This window comes from Oryctolagus cuniculus, chromosome 7 (assembly GCF_964237555.1).
Source record: "Oryctolagus cuniculus chromosome 7, mOryCun1.1, whole genome shotgun sequence".
NCBI classification, from domain to species: domain Eukaryota; kingdom Metazoa; phylum Chordata; class Mammalia; order Lagomorpha; family Leporidae; genus Oryctolagus; species Oryctolagus cuniculus.
Genome location: NC_091438.1, coordinates 126800465 through 126814570, shown reverse-complemented (window position 1 = coordinate 126814570; position 14106 = coordinate 126800465). Strand labels below are relative to the sequence as shown.

Genomic DNA, 14106 nt, shown 5'->3' with positions numbered 1-14106 from the left:
TTTTTTGACAGGTAGAATTATAGACAGTGAGAGAGAGAGACAGAAAGGTCTTCCTTCCGTTGATTCATCCCCCAAATGGCCGCTATAGCCAGTGCTGCGCCGATCCGAAGCCAGGAGCTGAGTGCTTCCTCCCGGTCTCCCGTGCAGGTGCAGGGACCCAAACACTTGGGCCATCCTCCACTGCCCTCCTGGGCCACAGCAAAGAGCTGGACTGTAAGAGGAGCAACCGGGACTAGAACCTGGCACCCATATAGGATGCCGGCACCACAGGCAGAGAATTAACCAAGTAAGCCACGGCACCAGCCCCTATAAATAAAATATTAAAAAAAAAAAAAGGTAGAAACTGAGGTAATTAAATTGAGTCTGTCTTTCCTATTATAGATACGTAGTGATGTAGTTCTCTCTTCAAGACCTGCTTAAATGGTTTTTGACATTATGTTATCATTTTTATGTAGTGTTTAGAATACTATTTTCCCTTTTAACTTTGACATACAAATTATTCAGAAGTGTATTATTTAATTTCCAAATATTTGGGCATTTCCCAGAAATCCTTTTGTTATTGGTTTTAAAAAAAGTTAGGCCAGTGCCGCGGCTCACTAGGCTAATCCTCCGCCTTGCAGCGCCAGCACACTGGGTTCTAGTCCTGGTTGGGGCGCCGGATTCTGTCCCAGTTGCCCCTCTTCCAGGCCAGCTCTCTGCTATGGCCAGGGAGTGCAGTGGAGGATGGCCCAAGTCCTTGGGCCCTGCACCCCATGGGAGACCAGGAGAAGCACCTGGCTCCTGCCATCGGATTAGCGCGGTACACCGGCCGCCACGCGCCAGCCGCGGCGGCCGTTGGAGGGTGAACCAACGGCAAAGGAAGACCTTTCTCTCTGTCTCTCTCTCTCACTGTCCACTCTGCCTGTCAAAAAAAAAAAAGTTACTAGAGAGCTGTTATTAGAGAGCTTCCATCTGCTGGTCTGCTCCCCAGATGTCTGCAGTGGCAGGGGAACCAAAGTCAAGAGGCATGAGTGCAATCCCTGTCTCCTCTGTGGGTGGTGGCAGGAACCATTATTTCTGCCTTTTAAGATCATCAGGAAGCTGGAAGCAGGGGAGGAGCCAAGTATTAAACCCAGGCACACTGATTCAAGACTCCAGCATCTTAACCATTAGGCTAACACTCACCCTTCTTTTTTTTTTTTTTAACAACCCATAAAAATTCCCCACATTTGTGAGGCACCATGTGATACCTTTTTTTTTTTTTTTTGAAATATTTATTTATTTTATTTGAAAGGCAGAGTTACAGAGAGGCAGAGGCAGAGAGAGGTCTTCCATCCACTGGTTCACTCCCCAGATGGCCAAAATGGCTGGAACTGCACTGATCCGAAGCCAGGAGCCAGAAGCTTCTTCCGGGTCTCCCATGTGGGTGCAGAGGCCCAAGCACTTGGGCCATCTTCCACTGCTCTCCCAAGCCATAGCAGAGAGATGGATTGGAAGTGGAGCAGCTGGGACTCGAACCAGAGCCCATATGGATGCCGGCACTGCAGGCAGTGGCTTTACCCGCTATGCCATGGCACCAGCCCCAACCATGTCATGTCTTAATACTTGAATATATTGTCTGATGTTCATTTCTTTGTGTTAAAAGCATACTATACTCTTTCTTCTAGCTTTTTTGAAATATACAGTACATTAACATTGTCTGTAGTTACCGTTTATGCAGAGTGACTGTACAAAACCAGAACTATTTCTTCTCTATAACTGTAACTTAGTACCATTAATTTACTGAGTCTTGCCAAGGAATGTATGTTCTACTGTTTGGTGTAGTGTTTTGTTAAGAGTCAGGTCAAGTTGGTTGGTAGGGATGTTCAGATGTCCTCTGTTCTCACTGATCTTTTCCATTGGTTTATTCAGTCATTTATATCTGTGTGGTTAATAGATAATTTTTCTAGTTTGGATTATACTCCATTAATACTTTATTTATCTTGCTCAAATTGTTACAGTGGGGTTTTTTTCTAAGATTTTTAAAAATATTTGAAAGAGTTAAAGAGAGAGTGCAAGTGAGAGAGAGCTTTCCATTGGCTGGTTTACTCCCCAAATGGCCTCAGTGGCCAGGGCTGTGCCAACCCAAAGCCAGGAGCTTCTTCTGAGTCTCCCATGTGGGTGTAGGAGACCAGGCACTTGGGCCGCTGCTTTCCCAGGTGTATTAGCAAGAAATTGGATCAGAAATGGGGCAGCAGGGACTCAAATGGCGCCCATGTGAGATGTAGGCAGCAATTTCACCCATTTGGCCGCAGCACTGGCCCTAAAATTTCTTGCCTGAAGGTCATGTCAGCCTTCCCTAGAAGCAACCCTCACCAAAGTTCCTTTTCCTTTCCTCATCACAGGTAACAGTCCTTTGGACAGCCCCCGGAATTTCTCTCCAAATGCACCTGCTCACTTTTCCTTTGTTCCTGCCCGTAGGTAAGTTGGTAGAAAAACCCTTCTGTAACTGACACCTGTGACACATGCATGAATGTTGGTTGAGTGTCAGGCTCCTCCTTTTGAGTCGTTGTTCTAACAAGGATGTTACCACCAAAGTTCCCTCTCTGCTTTCCTCTCCAGGTCATAATCATCTTGCTCAAATTTTGTTTTCTAGATGGCCTATGTATTTGAGTGTTCAAATGAGAGTGTAGATAAAAATTAATAGATTTATTTTTATAATCTTAATCACAAGTCCCTGGTATTATGAAAGTATGTGCTGAAGTGTTAGACTTTCAACTGAGAGCTATTTTAGAGTGACCCAGGAGAAAAGAACACTCAAAATCACACTTTACTTCTCCGACACAGCTAGTTCAGTTCCTGGGGCCCGTGGGCCTTGTATGCCTTTTTCTTGGCTTAGAGCTAGGGACCCTTGCATTGGGAGTAAAGACACTATTGGGCTTTCTCTTGTCTTCTAAGGATTTTCAAAGATATGGTGCATACAGAGCCATCCTTTTATTCCTCCTTCATTTCTGTCCTCTCAGCAAGTGGTAGAAGCCATCTCTGGCCACAGCAGCAACCTGATAGTTCCGTCTGTTGCCAGAAGTATGAGCTGACAGAGTTGAGCCCATCCAAGCCCCACACACGAGTAATTTTTTTTTGGAAAATTTTCTAAGACTCTTTTTTTTTTTTTTAAAGATTTATTTGAATGGCAGAGTGACAGAGAGAAGGAAAAAGAACGAGCAAGAGAGCTTCCATCTTCTGGTTCACTCCGCAAATGGCTGCAACAGTCAGGGCTGAGCCAGGCTGAAGCCAGGAGCCAAGAGCTTCTTCCAGGTCTCCCACATGGGTTTAAAAGGACCCAAACATTTGGGCCATCTTCCACTGCTTTTCTAGATGCATTAGCAGGTGTTGTATTGAAAGCTGAGCAGCTGGAATTTGAACTGGTGCTCTGATATGGGATACTGATGTCACAGGCAGTGGCATAATCCACTGTGCCACAACACTGGCCCCTTTTAAAACTATTGACTGAGTTCAAGTGTTTAATTTTTTTATTAGTATTTCTGAAAAGTTTTTGGTATAGTTAGTCTCTAAGTACTAAGGCCTCCAGAAAAATATTAGCTCCAGATTTAGAACATTTAATGGATAGAGAATATAATACATCTTAAGAAAATTCCAATACTTAAAAGAATAGGCTCCCAGAAACAGCATTTTCTCGCTGCTGTAACCCAGAAAAAAATCATCCCCTATTCTGTAGGATTCTGTAGCTGAAAGGATATGGACAGGATAGAGAAATTTTTTTGTTTGTTTTTATTTACTTGAGAGACAGAAACAGACAAACAACATTCCGATTCACTAGTTTAGTCCTTAGTGGCCAGAGCGGGGCCAGGTTGAAGCTGGGAGCCAGGAATTCCATCCCAACAGGGACTCAACCATTTGAGCCATCATCATCTGCCTTCCAGGCTTCCCATTAGCAGGAAGCCGGAGTCAGGAGTGGAACAGGGATTCAAAGGTAGGCACTTCTCTGTGGTTTGCAGGCATCTAAACCAGTAGCTTAACTGCTAGGCCAAATGCTTGCCCCAGATCAAGAGAAGTAATGGCTGAGTTGGGTGTATTTCCTGACCCGAGTACATTACTGAAAACAAATCTCATCCAGGTTGGTTCCATACCTACCCTATGTAACTTCCAGTTAGTTAACCAAGGATCCAGGTAGGATCACTTGTAATATAAGAATATGCTGGATTGATGCATTTGTGTTTCCAGCCAAGCTTCCTGCCCAGGCTGAGTGTGGACAGTAACAGTAATCTCTTAAGCATGAGCTGGGATAGCAGGAACTGTGGCCAGATCCCCATAGGTGACACTGAATCACTTCCCATTCATTCAGTAAATATTTGCTGAGCCCTAACTATGAGAAAGGTACATGCTGGGTGCTTAGTTATATCATGGTAATAAAATAGACACAATCCCTACTTTCTTCACACTTATACTCATTTTTCATATCTCATCTTCCACATCACCTCAGAGTGGCCTTTCCTAACCATCCAAAGCTCCTTCTCATTCTCTATCAAATCGTCCAGTTTTATTTTAAAATTAGTGCTTTTAAATACTGATATTTTCTTATTTGTATGTTTTTGTCTCACCTCAATCAGAATCAAACCATCTTTAGTAGAGATACTGAAAGCTGTTGAAAAGCCATCTCCTGGTACATCATTAGCACCCAGTCAGTGCTTGTTAATCAAATGGTTAGTGGGTAGACAGCAAGAAATGAATAAGCAACCAAATGCAGTCATAAATACCACGAAGGAGCAGGACAGGATGCTGCAGAAAGAATAAGGGAATGGGGCTGGAGTCTCCACTGGCTGTCACGTAAAGCCTCTGTGAAGGACACTGCTGTGTGAACTATTTCAGGCAGAGGGAATGGCGGGTTCCTTATGTCTACTTCATTCACAGGGCCTCAGGAGTAGGGACCAACTTAGGGCATTTTTTATTTTTTTTTATTTTTATTTTTTATTTATTTATTTATTTTTTTTGACAGGCAGAGTGGACAGTGAGAGAGAGAGACAGAGAGAAAGGTCTTCCTTTGCCGTTGGTTCACCCTCCAATGGCCACTGCGGCCGGCGCGCTGCGGCCAGCGCTCCGTGCTGATCCGATGGCAGGAGCCAGGTGCTTCTCCTGGTCTCCCATGCGGGTGCAGGGCCCAAGGACTTGAGCCATCCTTCATTGCACTCCCTGGCCACAGCAGAGAGCTGGCCTGGAAGAAGGGCAACCGGGACAGAATCTGGCGCCCCAACTGGGACTAGAACCCGGTGTGCCGGCGCCACTAGGCGGAGGATTAGCCTAGTGAGCCGCAGCGCCGGCCCAACTTAGGGCATTAAGGGACCTTGTTTTACCACTGAGACCCAAACAGGTCAATGCCAGGTGGCATGACATGTTACTCGGTTGCCTGAAACATGGAACCGTGGACTGTCCTCTTATAGAACAAGGTAGGAACAAAGTGGGGTCAGGAGGAGTGTTTTGATCTTGCCAAACAGGATCAGGAAGTGCTTGTTGCTAGGTTACTGAGGTCAGGTAGGAGCCCCGCAGGACCACATTAGTTTGGAGTATTCTACATACAAAAAATGGCTTTAATGATGTGCTAAGGAGAAACCCATCACTCCCACAGTTCAGTTTTTTTTTAATATTTATTTATTTATTTGAAAGTCAGTGTTACACAGAGAGAAGAGGCAGAGAGAGACAGAGAAGTCTTTCGTCTGATGGTTCACTCCCCAGTTGGCCGCAACTGCTGGAGCTGCGCCTATCTGAAGCCAGGAGCCAGGAGCTTCTTCCAGGTCTCCCACATGGGCACAGGGGCCCAAGGGCATGGGCCATCTTCTGCTTTTTTCCCAGGCCATAGAAGAGAGCTGGACGGGAAGTGGAGCAGCTGGGTCTTGAACCAGCGCTTCGAGCTGGTATGGGATGCCAGCACTTCAGGGCTGGGCGTTAACCCACTGTGCACCACAGTGACAGCCCCAAGTTCAATTTCAAAGTTGTTTGAACTCCTTAACAAAAGGTTTGCTTCTGCCAAGCTAGACCATGGTTCAGGGGTCAGACAGATCGTGCTCTCAGTTCCGTTTGGTTCTCACTGTAACATACGTCTTTTCACTACAGCCATGGCCACAGAGCAGACAGGTAATAGCAGATGTGATGGGGCAGGGGCTGGGAAACTGCTATGCATGGCCAGACAATATGGTTTGTGACCTTGTGTGTGGTGAAGGAACTGGGTAGTTTGATTTTTCTCTGACTGTGGCTGTGAACACTGGGCCTTGCATATTTAGCACAGAGACCCTTAGGGGTCCCTCTGCACCTGCTGGAACCAAGGCTCAGAGCATATGCTTAGAGGCAGGAGTTACTGAATAGTTCCAAGCTTCTGAGCCCAGGGACAAGTCACCCTCGTTCCCACAGCTTTCCTTAGCCATGTGGGGAGGTGGCCAGTTGGAGCAAATAGAGACCTCTGTTACCATCTGATTCTGGCCTCTGCTTTTCATTGAGAAGCGGCTGGCATGTAGCTGGTTTCTGTTTCTCTATAAAGAAGGGGGAAAAAAACTCAGGTGTGAAGAAGTATATTTGACAGAGGTTATGAAATCCATCCCTTGTTAGATTTGTCTCATTTTTGTCTTGGAATTGACCTGCTTTCTTGTGTACAACTTGCAGGACCCAACAGAGAGGTCAGAGAGAGCATCATGTTGGAGTGCCCTCCTACATGTCTGTCTCTGAGACTAGGTTCCAGCAGAGTTAGAATTTATACATATTGGCTGCCTGGGTGGCATGAAGTTTGAGTCATGTGCATGTGGCATGGAACCCTGAGCTGCTCCTTACAGAACAGGGTAGGAATAGCTGCTCAGTGTTGGTGAAGGTGGGAGGAAATGCTTCAGAAGGAGAAGGCCTGGCAAGATTTGTTCCTCATTTTTTTCTTCTTCCTCTCCTCATCCCAACCCTTTCCCATCCCATCCCCTGCCATAACTGTGAGACCTTAAACAAATTACCCAGATCTCTTAGTTTTTTGTCTGGAAATTTTAATATGTACTTAAGTTCTAAAGATCCTCCATTGCTAATGTTCTAAGGTTCTGTGAGTAGCAGCAAAGAAGTTTTTGTCTTGACTTCACCAGAGCAGACTATACCCCAAGCTCTACAAGAAAGAATACTTTATACCACATCCCAGCCCAGGCAAAAAGATCACATGGCTATGTTACAAAACCTTCAAATCAGATACCTGCTTGATCTTTCTCCTCTACAGTAAAGCAAATAACTGTGATTCTTTCTGATGAGAACTTTGGGGAGCATCCTTTTGAGGGCAGCAGGAAGCCTCCCCCAAAGTCTCATATAGAAGCAAAGGTATGTCCCCTCCACCTGATTTCGTGAGGTACTGTCCCTGTTTGGCACACATTCTCATAGGCTGGTTTTATGGGTCCTGATGAATCCTAAGCAGCCAATAACTGTTTGCCATCAGTTGAGGCCCAGTCTGAACCCAGGTGGTAGAGTCTATCCATTGGCCTGGGAAGACCAAGGAGCCCTTCAATTGGAGCCTTCAAAAAAGGAAATAGCTTCATTTCAATGGCAATTCTGCCATTGTGAGGATGCCTGTAGCCGGTTTCCTCTCCTGTTGCTTCCAAAACCACAGAATTGTCTAACAAATGTTCTTATTTAAAGTCACGTGCCCTCCTTTGTAGTCAGGGATGTTTGTCTTTGCAGTGGAAAACACACAACAATAGACCCCTCGTAGGAAAGATGTGAAAGTATGTTCTGGACCAAGCAGTACTGTTTGCAGACAAAGAGGAGCCCACCAGTGAATCAGCTGCCCTGCTCCCAAAGGGATCATGGAAGGACAGGCAGGTCCTGGGCTCAGGGTGGGAACCTGTGGAAACTGCCTAATATTTTTTTTCTTATGTAGGACTGATGGACGGCGCTGGTCTTTGGCCTCTTTGCCTTCTTCAGGCTATGGAACTAACACGCCTAGCTCCACTGTCTCTGTAAGTAGCCAAAATATCGTCATACTTTCTTCTCCCTGAGGAATTACACCCCCCAGGGTTATTGCTATATATCCTGTGTTGCAAAATGGTTCTCAATTTTTTCTCTAAGTCAAATTCAAACAGGTTGCTTGGGGATGGGCTTGAGTAGGGCAAAGGGCTGGTAACCCTTAACATCCATAGCCAGATCCATAAATGCCTGTGGAAAGGATGAACTAGTACCTTCTCTGGGTGTCCATTATTCCTAGTTGCATCAGAGGAGGGCTTGAGGATGGATTTTTGCTTTGTTAATGAGGTCAGGCCTGGGGTCTCCCAAGCATGGTTTCCCTTCTTTCTGCAACCTTATTTTTAGAAATGTAGCTAAGAACAGATCATCCTTCCTGTGTCCCAAAGACCTATGGACCCTTCCCCTCCTTTGTTCACCTTTTTTTTTTTTCTTCAAAAAAGTAAGAATAGTTGTTAACTTGGTATCCTGGTTTGATGTGTATCAATAAAAGACTAGACCTGTCTCTAAAACTTTTGCCTGTATTTCTTTTAGCAAAGCCTTGAGCCTAAACACAACAGGTTGTGTGCTACTTGCTATTAGGCACAATGGATTCTAAAATGAGCTCTCCTCAATGTTTGATTAAAACCAGGATAATATGGTTGGCGAACAGTTTTGTAAAGGGCCAAATAGGAGGTGTTCCAGGCTTCACAGGCCATAGTTCTAATGATCTTATCCCCATCACTTGCACCGTTCTTCAGGTCTCTTTGCTCAGTTTGTCCATAGTCTTGAATCCCAACCTCCTTTGACCTAGATTTTATTAAATCTCTAGAGATCTTTGGCAGCTGTTAAACTTAAGATCTTTTCCTAATAAACGCCCCTTTTCCAATAAGTCTTTACTCAGAAAAATGACATTTTTAGATTCAGTGTAAGAGTCAATATATGTGTGTGTCTATTTCTGTTCAGTAAATTTTCATGGACTCTACCTGTTCTAGCTTGTTATAGTACTGTAAAATACCAACTTTGCCTACCGTACTTTACCTTGGTATACCAGATTTATGTTAGGTGAGAAGTCTTTTTTTGGCTTTGGTCTAAATCATTTATAAGAATGTAGCCAAGACAGAGCCCTGTAGTGACCTACTAGCTGTCCACAAGTTTGTGCAGCAGTCCATAGAAGAATCATGCACTGTTAGCCAAAAACAATCCTAATTTCTTACTTGGTATTGACCTTGTTGCAGCAGAGTTCTCTCAGTATGGTGCTGCAGCTTCGACTTGAAATGGATTTAGATCTCCAAAGACCAGTGGAACTGTGCCAACAGTGTTTGGCTTGTCTATTCTCTTAGCCAGTCCCGGAGCTGAAGGGTTTGCCACAGTGAGAGTTGCAGGTGTGGGATTCCTGCAGCAACCCAATGCACTCCCTCCAGTGTTCTGTGGAGTTCTTGTCAGGAATCCTTAGGCAGTGGACCATGTTTAGAATTCATGATTATTTGCAGATCAAGTCTAATCTGTAGGTCCAGATCTAAAAGTAATTTTGCTCCCTGCTAGATGCCTTGCCTGCTGGTGTCTGAGAGTCCGAGCACAATCTCACACAGCCCTCACAACCTCAGTAAAACAGTCATCTGGATAACAGCCCGTAGGAAACACTGTCATCCAGGGTGGCTCTCCAGGCTATGCAAGGGAAAACCCAGGGGATGTCATTTGCAGTTGGGCATACCGAGAACATTCCCAAACCAAGAAGCACAATGTGTTGATTACTTCCTGTTCCAGTACCCGAGAACTTCACTGAAGGCAGAGTCCAAGTAGAATGATTTGCTTTTTACCACCTTAAGAGGCTCCTAGGTAGTTAGGGCTTCTCACAGCTTGTGAAAGTCTGGGTGCAACTCCCAACACAACCTTGAAGCCTCTCATGTCCTGGCTTCCTCAGGGCCAAGGGCTCTGATGGGCTCAATGTGCAGCTGAGGGGGATGGGGTGCTGGGAGAGAGAGGGGGGACTAGCTGTCAGTTTCCATAGCTGGAAGGCACCTGGCCCTTTGCAGTCCTCCCCTGTTCCTGAACTGCCCTTGGCCTTGTCTTCAGTGCTGTTTGTAATGTCTTCCTCTGCAGTCATCGTGCTCCTCACAGGAAAAGCTGCATCAGTTGCCTTTCCAGCCTACAGCTGATGAGCTGCACTTTCTGACGAAACATTTCAGCACAGAGAGTGTACCAGATGAGGAGGGACGGCAATCTCCAGCCATGCGGCCCCGCTCCCGCAGCCTCAGGTGAGGGCTGATCTTAGCTTGTGTGCATGGTACAGGGATCAGCACTTCTGTAAAGGGCCAAGATGGTGGCTGTCGTAGACTGTCATACACCTCCAGCACGAATGCTCCATTCTGCCTTGGTGGGATGCAGTCATCTGCAGATCATATATTAGCTTTATTGACAGAAGCAGGCAGTAGACCGTACTTGGCCTGTAGGCTGTCACTTGCCAACCTTTGTGATAACATATCCATGTCCAGTGGTACTCAAGCCCTTTTTGGCTTTTGGTGTAGCTCAAACTGTCACCCCCAGAGCTATCTGAAGATGCTGTCATGCAGTCTGTCTCTCTTTTCCTTTAAAAGTACTTAGCAGTTCATATATACTTAAGACTCCATTCAGTAGAAGGAGAGTAAAATATCAATTTTGATGGTTAACTGACTACAGAACCCATAGGCCTAGGTAGATGAACTAGGCCAGCTAAAATAGTTGCTCCTAGGGGTGGACATTGTGGCAGATTAAGCCACTGCTTGGGACACCCACATCCCATATTGGAGTGCCATGTCCCAGCGATTCCATTTCTGATCCAGGTTCCTGCTAATACATTGCAAGGCAGCAGAAGACGGCTGAAGTACTTGGGTCCTGCCCAAGGAAGTCCAGGCTCTAGCTTTGGCCTGACCTCACCCTGGCTGTTGCAGGCATTTGAATCTTCTACTGAGATGGAATATATCTCCATCGGTCTCTGCCTTTCCCCCTCCTCCTTCCTTCTCCCTCTCTTTTCTCTTTCCCTGTCTCTCTCTCTGTCACTCTGCCTTTCTTTCTTTCTTTCTTTCTTTCTTTCTTTCTTTCTTTCTTTCTTTCTTTCTTTCTTTCTTTCTTTCTTTCGACAGGCAGAGTTAGATCATGAGAGAGAGAGAGACAGAGAGACAGAGAGAAAGGTCTTCCTTCCATTGGTTCACCCCCTAAATGGCCGCTACGGCCAGCGCGCTGTGCTGATCCGAAGCCAGGAGCCAGGTGCTTCCTCCTGGTCTCCCATTACTCTGCCTTTCAAGTAGATGAAAATAAATAAATAAACTTAGAATTGCTGGTAATGACGCAGATGTCTGATTGGGAGAAGACACTCATTTTTCCTTTAACATTTATTTATTTATTTGAAAGAACTACAGAGGGAGAGGGAGAGATATAGAGAGAGATCTTCCATCTGCTGGTTCACTCCCCAGATGACTACAACAGCCAGTACTGAGCCAAGCTGAAGCCAGGAGGCAGGCACTTCATCTGGATCTCTCAGCATGGGCCTCAGAGGCCAAACCACTTGGGTCTTCCTCCACTGCTTTCCTCAGGCTATTAGCAGAGAGCTGGAGCAGAAGCGGAGCAGCCAGGATATGAACTGGTACCCATATGGGATTCTGGTATTGCTGACTTTACCCTGTACCTCACAATGCCAACCCCCAAGACACTCATTTTAAATTAAATGCTTATCTGAATCTATCTCAAGTCTCGGCTTCACTTGGGTTTTCTCAATCAGACCAAACAGACCTTAACAGCTGGTTTATCTTTGAATGCTTTTAATTGTCCATTCCCTTTAGCGTTATCTGGCAATCTGTGCCAAAATTCCAGCTTAAGGAAATGGATGGAGATTAAAGGAGCATGGCTTTAATGGCTGAGTTCAGCTTTCCAGAGTCCCTGGGAAATAATAAATCAGTTGACCTATGCAGGGTAGGGTCCCAGAGGAGTAACATCTCCCAGGATGAATAGCACTCAGGTAGCACCTTGAATGACAGAGCCAGAAGACTGGTTCAGGTTCAGAGACTGACGAAGATGGTTACTGGTATTTTAGTGCAAAAACTCAAGAACACAGATAAGTGAGTGTGGAGCCCCATGCCTTCCTTTGTCTTATGGAGGAATGCCTAAATCTTGGTGGGCTCCGCAGCTCACACAGAGGAAAGGATGGGTGCCCTTTAGGCTAGTGGAGATTGGGAGGATCGGCAATGCTCAGGGGAAATCCCTGCTGTATTGCTTTTAAAGACTTAGTCCTGTGCACCAGCACAGAGGCAGAACATGACCCAGTCCTTAGAGAAAGGCCCAGAGGAACAGTTCCTGTCCCAGCTGGGATCGCTTGCCAGGACACTAAATTAATCAAAACCCAACTATCCAGCTGTGTAGCTCAAAATTTGAAGTCCTTTAAGGAGATGTAATCACACATGGGCCAGAAGGGAAGACTTAGGTTATTAGGGAATATAATAAATTAAGACTAAAAACACACTGTCTACCTTCAGTGGAAGACTCAGATGTATAACTCAGTGCAGGCTGGGTCAACTTCCTTCATGCCAGGTCAGAGTCTAAGTTAGCCTCATTGGCTGCAGCTTGTTTGGGAAAATAGTTGTAAATGTAGTCTTCCTTTGGTTGCTTTGGTGGTGGTTTGACTTAATAGAATTCCTGGGACATGCTGTGGTATACCAAGTCCCATTGGCCAGAACTGGAGGATGCCAAGTCCTGCTCTGGGGAGGCCATCCTAGGAAAGCACCAGTGGGTTTGGCGGTAGGCCACCTTTTCAGGCCTTGGCAGAGGTCTTTGTGAAAGGCAAACTGATTGCAGGAAGGTAGCCCAGCTCCAGATGGCACCAGTTTTAACTGAACTGGGTACCCTGGGAGCTGTAGGAATAAAGAAGGCCCCAGAAATCAGCACTTGCTAAGGTGGACGTGTGTGGGCACTGGAGACTGCGGGAGGACTGGGACTCAACGGGTGGCCATTTTTCTCCTTGACAGTTTCAAAGCACTAAATGACACAATTTTTTTCTTTCTTATTCAGTCCTGGACGGTCCCCAGTTTCCTTTGACAGTGAAATAATAATGATGAATCATGTGTACAAAGAAAGATTCCCCAAGGTAAGGATCCATTTAAAAGGACATGGGTAATGTCCCCAAGGACTGCTGCCCATGGCTGGCCCCAGTGGGAAGACTGGAGTGAAAGAAGAAGGTGCTGCCTCCTGTGGGAAAGGAGAAGAGTGGAAAGGCACCACCCAGGAGGAGGATACAGCATCAGGGCTCCCAGACTGCTGGAAGGCCGGAGGCAGGTGGCAGGAGGCAGTGGGCACTCTACTTGCAGAGCCTCTGCCACTGCACTCCCTGGAGGGAGCGGTGACTAGAGGGGAATGTCAGAGAGACATCTGCCCTGTGCAAAAGGGGAGGAGAGGACTGGGAACCCAGTTTCTCACCTTGCCAGCAGGCCCCTCTCTCAAAGGCCCTGCCCTCTGGGAGCACCCACATTCCATACAGGTTTCTGAGTAGTGCTCTGGGAGCACCCACATTCCATCAGGTTTCTGAGTAGTGCCTCATTACCCAGATAGAAGGCCAGAGGGTGCAGTCAGAGGTCTCAGAGCTGCTTCCAGTGGCAGGGTCTGCTCTGGCAACAGGAGAGCAGGAGGGAGGAAGGTAGGTTGCTGTCCTGAGAGAGCTGAGAAATCATCCTCACAACTCCAGTTGTGTGTAGAACTGGGACCCAGCTTCCCAGTTGCACTTCTTTGAGCACCACACACCTATGGAGCGACCTCCTGCAGAATACAGCCAGCTCTGTCTGTGGGACAACAGTGGGCAGCAAGAGCATGCGCTGGCCCCCTGTCTTGCATGCAGACCTCCTGGGTTTGTCCATCTCTGGGAATAGAGGTGTGGCTTCCTGTTCCTCTGGCTGCCCCCTGCCGCACAATGGCTTAGGGGCATGCTGTGAAGCCCCTGTGCTTGGCTTTCTTGACATTCACAGTATCATATTATCCTTTTATGTTGTGTGTTTTTGTTTGTTAAGCATGTCACACACACAAACAACACGTGCATGGGTTCACACATATGTATACATTTGCCCAAACACACATTGGAAATCAGAAAACACCACTTGGTGACAAAGGAAAGAAGACAGACTCCTACGTAGGCAGCTGTGAACTTACTGAAGAGCATTTGTC

At 46.3% G+C, this 14106-nt stretch overlaps 1 protein-coding gene across 11 annotated transcripts in view; it reads left to right on the top strand.

Annotated features, from left to right (window-relative positions):
- Positions 1–14106, top strand: part of MAST2 (microtubule associated serine/threonine kinase 2) — a 241448-nt gene that overhangs the window by 205982 nt on the left and 21360 nt on the right. For 7 of the 11 annotated variants that reach the window (XM_051857813.2, XM_051857810.2, XM_051857812.2 and 4 more), the window contains 5 exons: positions 2364–2439; positions 6085–6105; positions 7865–7943; positions 10027–10181; positions 12964–13039. In XM_051857813.2, the coding sequence (XP_051713773.1) occupies positions 2364–2439; positions 6085–6105; positions 7865–7943; positions 10027–10181; positions 12964–13039 (407 nt within the window). The remainder of the gene's footprint in view (positions 1–2363; positions 2440–6084; positions 6106–7864; positions 7944–10026; positions 10182–12963; positions 13040–14106) is intronic. The other 4 variants (XM_051857815.2, XM_051857811.2, XM_070078564.1 and 1 more) reach the window with 1 other exon arrangement.